Source organism: Poecilia latipinna, unplaced genomic scaffold (assembly GCF_001443285.1).
Source record: "Poecilia latipinna isolate Pla-1442-1.1 unplaced genomic scaffold, P_latipinna-1.0 Scaffold1247, whole genome shotgun sequence".
NCBI lineage: Eukaryota > Metazoa > Chordata > Actinopteri > Cyprinodontiformes > Poeciliidae > Poecilia > Poecilia latipinna.
In genome coordinates this window covers 183,497-190,640 of record NW_015113863.1, presented here as the reverse complement: position 1 = coordinate 190,640, position 7,144 = coordinate 183,497, and the positions used below count along the sequence as shown (strand labels likewise).

The following is a 7,144-nucleotide window of genomic DNA, read 5'->3' as shown; positions in this document are numbered from 1 at the left end:
CAGTCGGTGCTAGCCTAATCCATGTTACCTCAGTCCATGTTACCTCAGTCCATGTTACCTCAGTCCATGTTACCTCAGTCCGTGTTAGCCCAGTCGGTGCTAGCCTAGTCCGTGCTAGCCTAGTCCATGTTACCTCAGTCCGTGTTAGCCCAGTCGGTGCTAGCCTAGTCCGTGCTAGCCTAGTCCATGGTAGCCTAGTCCATGTTACCTCAGTCCGTGTTTGCCCAGTCGTTGCTAGCCTAGTCCATGTTACCTCAGTCCGTGTTAGCCCAGTCGGTGCTAGCCTAGTCCATGTTACCTCAGTCCGTGCTAGTGCTGTCTGTGGTTCCCGGTGGTTTCCCTCTCTGGACGTTAAATGTTGTCGCTCAGTTCCAGCTGTGAGTTTTCTCACTGATGTTTCTCCATGCAGCTCCCAGCGTCTGTTCTCCCGTAAAGAGCTTCCTGCTTCGGTTCCCGCTCGCTGCAGAGTGCGTGGAGCGCTGCAGAACACTGCTGCAGGAGCACGACCTGACGCCCCCCGTGCTGTCCATGCCGAGCCCCTGCCCAGAGCTGGCCCATCAGCTGTCGCAGCTCCAGAAGCAGGCGCGGCAGCACTGCAGCAACATGGCCAGCCGCTTCGCTCTCCCCGGCTTCCTGACCAGCCTTAACCGCTCCGTCCTGCAGCAGCGCCCCCCAGACACCTGATAGACCCAGCCTGGAAAGTGCCAAATAAAGCTGCCGCTCCTCTGCAGCATGCAGCTCCCTCTGGTGGCCATTTAATCTCAGGCGGACAGACTGAACAGGAAGTGTTCTCCTTCCTGCGGCTCTGAAACGAAACTGACAGAAACAAATCATTTGTCGCTTCATTGGCATCAAAAACACAAATAGTTTAAAATCTAGGTTAAAAATGTCAAGCCAAAGCGGCAAATATTTTTAATATCAGCAGATGAATTATTATCTAAAATTACAAAATAAAGCTAGAAGCAGCTGGAAACTACTGGACCAGATCTGCTGCAGAGTTCTGGTTCTGGTTTCACTTGAACAGAAGGAACCAACATGGCAACAACATCTCAGCAAAGAGCAACGTTAGAAAGAGCAACGTTTAAACTGGATCCCCGACCCAAACCTAGACCCAGCTCACTTCCTCCAGCTTCACTGAAATTCACTCTAGATCAACAGATCACCACATTTTTCCCTCTATTGCAAAACTGAGTTTATTGCAAGTTTTTCACAAACAGTGATGCCAAGTCCCACCTGCAGGTGGCAGTATTTCTTACTTCTGCTGCCTCGGCCTAACTTGATGTCAGTTTATCATCCTTGATCGATGCGACGAGTAAAAAGTAGCATCTCTGTTCTCCTTGTAAATGAACTGATTGTTTTATCACATTAAAGATAAAACAAAAAATTCTTTGCTCCTTTATTTTTTATTTTATTGCAAAAAATCACAAAGACGATCACAGAATCCTGGAGGAACTGAATGTTATAAATTAGACACTAATAATTTCTTCATAAAGTTATTAAAGTTGATTGCCGAAAACATAGAGCATGTGTCTCAGATCTGTTGCTATGGAAACAAAGCAAACCTGAATATACTTAATAGGAAACAAAGACTCAGAGCAGCTTTTCCAGCTCTGCTACCATCTGCTGCTCATGGGCCACTGCACACAAACAACTAGGTCATTTATTCCCACTGTCATCGCATGCTTTTCCCCTGCTAATTAAACAATGAAGCAAACAGAAAAGGAGCTGAAACACCAAGGATGACCCAAGTTCAGTCAGAAACGTTCAACTACAAATCCAGATTTTTCTAAATATGAACTCAGTTCAGAAAACCTGAGAGCGGCTTCTGCATGCAGCCGCTACGGTTGGCGTTGTGCTGCTGCATCTCCCAGAAGAGGGCGGGGCCTGCAAAGCTACTTTTGAGTCTCTGTTGAAATGTTTCATACTGACTGTGACCTGGCTGTCAGTTTGTCACCTCAGAGTTTCTGCTCCTTTTTCGGTTTAACCATTAAAGGGTTTTGTTTTCTTTGGGACACGGTTTTGATCCAGTGGGATCAGGCTGTCTTTGATGCTGCTATGAAGAGAAGTGCGTCACGTCTGCTGTGTTTCTATTTCATGTCTCACTGGGATGTTTGTGATTACAATATAAAGTTATTTTCTGTTGTATTAAACCTCAGTAAATCAGATCAGCTGCCTCTTTTAGACCCGAGGATTAGACCCAGTCTCATCATGTTCCTTCATGATGAGACTGGATGTGAGAGTTCATCAGCTTATCTTAAGCCAACAGGATTCTTCTGCCATGTTTCGGTTCTAAAACTGAAAACCCAGGTTTAAACCGATGTAGACACAAAAACACACAAACACGACTCCTCAAACAAATAAAAGGTGACAGAAAAACTCTGAGGAGGTTTAATAGATTTGGACTTGAGGGTGAAGAGCAGAATTTCTGTAGTGATGCAGAACATCAGCATGACTGAACCTGTCATGTTGATGTTCTCTACAGGAACATCCAAAGTTGAGCTCCAAGTGGTTTCTTGAAGCAAATCTGAACAGATTTAGGTGCATCAACTGATAATTCCCTGAATTCCTCAAAGCCCTCTGCAGCTGTTAGTTCATGGATTGATTTACCAGAACAACGCAGCTCCTCTTCATGATGCTAAAAACATTTCCAACAGGAGATGGATCTTTCAACCACCTGAGGCTTGAAATATCCTGGAGCTTCCTGGAAAACATGGCAGGCACCTTGATGTCTCCAAAAATCCTGCATCCTGTTCTGAATCAGCAGGTCGGGGTTCCTCGTTTTAAAAACTTGCTTTGGTGAAGTGACTGTAGGGAGTTTTGAAATAACATCAGTGTCATCTGCGTGGAGCGTGATCAAATGGTTAAGAACGTAAAGTTATGTTGTTATACTACAGTTTTCTGAGTGATTCTGGACAGAAACAGAATTCAGTTGCCAGAAATCAACAGAAGGGGACTATGTGGTCTGGGGAGGGGCTATGTGGTCTGGGGAGGGGCTATGTGATCTGGGAGGAGCTATGTGGTCTGGGGAGGAGCTGTGTGGTCTGTTTCTATTAACCATAACAGATGGAAAATGCTGGATCTGCCAGACCTCCTGGTAAAAGTCATAAAATCAACATCTAGAAAATAAGTCATTTTTGAATTGTTTATTAAAACCCTTAAAGTAAAATCTGACATTTTATTGAACAACAGCTGTTATCAGATTTTTGTGCAGCTTTTAGCTCCTTTTGCCAACGGTAAATACATATTTTATAAACTCAATTAAAAAGTCATTATTCATCATGAACCACAGAGGAGAAATCCTGAACTTTTTATGAAACCATTTTCCAGATACTGTTCAGTTATTCTAAAACAATCTGGGGTTTGTTAAATTGTTTCTTTAATAACCTGATTTTGTATTCCTTTGGTTTCTGTTAGATCTGGCGTAATTTCTTTAGAGTTTTTCCTTGAACTGTGTAACATTTTTCCCAAACTTCATCTTGTTGGAATAAATGTTGAGACCTGAGTAAATCTGGAGTGATTGTCATTCTTCAGTTCTGTTTAGCCGGAGATGATTTTCCAGATTTCAGATGTTGGAGGCATGTTAACGCGTTACTGACATTGGACCACTCTCTTCAGTTATTTCACTCTCAGGCTGTAAGTCCAGTCAGAGGTTAAAACGCGTTCAGTTGGGTGATTATTTTGGATGCTCCACCCAGAGCTCAGCTGCAGCAGCAGGTCTGCTCCATGCTGGCTCTGCGCTGCGGCACCGATCCATGTCTTCTGCTCTGATCCTCAGGAAGCTGCAGGAACGCTGACGCTCCAGATCCGGATGAGCTGCACGGACTCAGCCTGAGCATCCCGCAGATAATCACAACCCCGGAACCTGAGCCCAGCATGCTGATGGTGCCTCAGCTCAGGTAACAGCAGCAGGCCTGCAGGGGGCGCCGCTCATCTCTACACCAGCTGATCAAAGAGACTGGCAAAATCAGGAAGAGCATTAAAATATTAAATTATGGAAAAGACAAGTAAGGAATGATGGCAAAATTTATGGGTTTCATAAAAGANAAAGAANTGGGAANATGTGAATCTAAAACAAAAAACTGAAAATCTGCAGGAATATTTTAGTTTTATTCAGTAGAAGAAGAGGAGACAGGTCAGCGGGTCAGAACGGTTCTGAACTGTAACAAACATCCTGAGAGGAAGAGCATCGAGTCGTTGACCTGCAAGCGAATCATGTCTCCAAAGACATCGTCAAAATATTTGGAGATACTGATGATGACTTCTGGAAACATTTTTGTTATGTATCTTTAATAAATGATAGCAGCACAAACAAAGTCTGGTTCTGTTTGACCCTGAAAGCTGCTGGCGGCATCGCCTCAGCGTGTTTAATCCTCCTGTCGGGGCTCAAACATCTTCATCATACGGAGAGTACAGATCAGTCTGTTCAGTCTCTGGAGCCATAAATCATTTGACAGCAGCGATAAAGAGCTGCCGGGCTCACAGGGTTCTGGATGTGCTGCTGTCTGCAGAGCTGACCCGGCCGCAGGCGAGGAGGACGAGGAGCTGCTGAAGGCCTGGGCCAGTCAGGGAGACGACGAGTGAGACCTCGACCCAAGCGCAGCATGACCCTCGTCCATCAGCAGCATCTTCACCGTGTCTGTTCTCCCTGCAGGATGCGGCCGCAGTCTGCTGCCAGCGTGGCCAGCGTCACGGTCCAGGAGCGCCTCAACCATCTGGTCGGGCTCTTCAAGGGCCGGACGGAGCGGCACAAAGACCGCCTGGCGGATCCCGACGAGTCCGAGGAGGAGAGCCCCACTGCCTGTAGGTCGCCCCGATCCACATCCCCTCATCCAGGAAAACCTGGATCCACTGAGCCAACCACTGGATCCAGTGGGCTTACCCAAAGAGAACAGGATCCAGTTGGTTTCCTGGATCCAGTGGGATCCCTGAGGGATTTTCTGTTGGATCTCCATCCTGCTGCCTGGTGAAAGCGGACCGGACCCCTGACCGTCTCTTCTGATACCTGCAGCTCCTGCCAAAGCTCCACCGGCTCCACCTCCTCCGCCGCTGCCGCCTGGAGAGGAGAAGAAGGACGAACCGGAACCACCGCAGGAGGCGAGTCTGTTCCAGTTTGACCTCCTGGGACATCCGGTCCAACTCCCCAAGCTTCCCCCGATGCCCGACTGGCTGCGGTCCATCCTGGAGTACCGCTTCCCGTCCAGCATCGATCCATTCACTGGTGAGCTCTCCTCCCAGAATCAACCACATTCTTCTGACGATTTCCCATAATTCTTCTCTCCCCCGTCCTTCAGACCTCATCTATGTGATCTGGCTGTTCTTCGTGGTGGCGGCCTGGAACTGGAATGTGTGGCTGATCCCGGTGCGCTGGGCGTTCCCCTACCAGACGCCGGACAATATCCACCTGTGGCTGCTGGCCGACTACACCTGTGACTTCATCTACATCGCAGACATCCTGGTCTTCCAGCCGCGGCTGCAGTTCGTTCGCGGCGGAGACATTGTGGTGCGTAGACTCAGAAACTTCCTGCATCCGACGTGGCAGAAACGGCTCTAACTGGTTTCACTGGTTCTACCTGACAGTGCGACAAGAAGGACATGAGGGAGCATTACATGACCACCGAGCGGTTCAAGGTGAGAACGTTCTGCTAGAGCAGCGAACAATCCAGATTCTGGAACGTTTCTGGTTCTGACCCGTGTTCTGTTTGTTCCCAGATGGACGTCATCAGCCTGTTCCCCATGGAGATATTTTACTACTTCACAGGAGTGAACTCCCTGCTGCGCTTCCCCCGCCTGCTGAAGGTGAGGAGCTCTTCCTCCTCTCCCTCCTCTCCCTCACCCTGTCCCGGGGAAGCAGCTGATTGGTTGTTTTCTCCCAGTACATGGTGTTCTTCGAGTTCAACGACCGGATGGAGGCCGTGATGAAGAAGGCCTACATCTACAGGTGGGGACCGCATCCAACTACATCCTATCTCACCCAACTGCATTCAGCCTCCTACGACATCCAACCACATCCAACTGCATCCTACCTCATCCAAACTCATCCAACCTCATCCTAACACATCCAACCTCATCCAACTGCATCCTACCTCATCCAACCACATCCTACTACATCCATCTGCATCCTATCTCATCCAAACTCATCCAACCACATCCTAACACATCTAACCTAATCCTACCTCATCCAACTGCATCCAGCCTCATCCAACCTCATCCTACGACATCCAACCACATCCAGCCTCATCCTACCTCATCCAACTGCATGAAATCAAACTAAATCGGTGTCAAACATTAGTGCTATGTTTGTGCTGGTTTGTGCAGCAAAAATTTTCGTTTGTGCCGCTATCATTTTAAAGATAAAAGGAAATGTTTCCAGAGGTCATCCAAGGTCAACCAACCCCCCACCTTCTTCAAATCAGACAAAATGGGTGTCAATCAACTCGGCTACGTTTGTGTTGGTTTGTGCAGCAAAAATTTTCGTTTGTGCTGCTGTCATTTTAAAGATATAAAGAAAGTTGGATTTCATAAAAGTGGGGGGACCTTTACACTTTCATTAATATCTTCAAAGCCAAAGCGTCACAAACGAAAATTTTTGCTGCACAAACGTAGCACAAACGCTTGACACCAATTTTGTCTGATTTGAAGAAGGTGGGGGGGCCAACTTCACTCAGGTACCTCATCCTACTACGTCCAACCTCATCCAACTGCATCCTACCTCATCCTACTACATCCAACTGCATCCTACCTCATCCAACCACATCCAACCTCATCCTACTGCATCCAACCACATCCAACTGCATCCTACCTCATCCAACCACATCCAACCTCATCCAACCACATCCAACTGCATCTAGCCTCATACTACATCCAGCTTCATCCTACCTCATCCAACCTCATCCTACTACATCCAACTGCATCCTACCTCATCCAACCACATCCAACCTCATCCAACCACATCCAACTGCATCTAGCCTCATACTACATCCAGCTTCATCCTACCTCATCCAACCTCATCCTACTACATCCAACTGCATCCTACCTCATCCAACCACATCCAACCTCATCCAACCACATCCAACTGCATCTAGCCTCATCCAACCTCATCCTACTACATCCAACTGCATCCTACCTCATCCAACCACATCCAACC

At 47.5% G+C, this 7,144-nt stretch overlaps 1 protein-coding gene and 1 long non-coding RNA gene across 4 annotated transcripts in view; one reads left to right on the top strand and one right to left on the bottom strand.

The window, feature by feature from the left end:
* LOC106960957 (cyclic nucleotide gated channel subunit beta 1) overlaps window positions 1-7,144 on the top strand; it is a 39,029-nt gene that overhangs the window by 22,773 nt on the left and 9,112 nt on the right. Inside the window, 8 exon segments of the mRNA XM_015054365.1 lie at window positions 3,776-3,896; window positions 4,509-4,577; window positions 4,652-4,800; window positions 5,009-5,218; window positions 5,292-5,500; window positions 5,578-5,628; window positions 5,710-5,796; window positions 5,874-6,047. Of these exon segments, the coding sequence (XP_014909851.1) occupies window positions 3,776-3,896; window positions 4,509-4,577; window positions 4,652-4,800; window positions 5,009-5,218; window positions 5,292-5,500; window positions 5,578-5,628; window positions 5,710-5,796; window positions 5,874-6,047 (1,070 nt within the window).
* Window positions 6,050-7,138, bottom strand: LOC106960963 (uncharacterized). 3 transcript variants are annotated; one of them, XR_001427682.1, is made up of 3 exons: window positions 6,877-7,138; window positions 6,690-6,819; window positions 6,050-6,243 (listed from the first exon to the last, which is right to left on the bottom strand). It is a non-coding gene; the product is annotated as an uncharacterized LOC106960963 (long non-coding RNA). The 3 variants fall into 3 exon arrangements; XR_001427681.1 differs by having other exon boundaries at window positions 6,690-6,849; window positions 6,897-7,138; XR_001427683.1 differs by having other exon boundaries at window positions 6,897-7,138.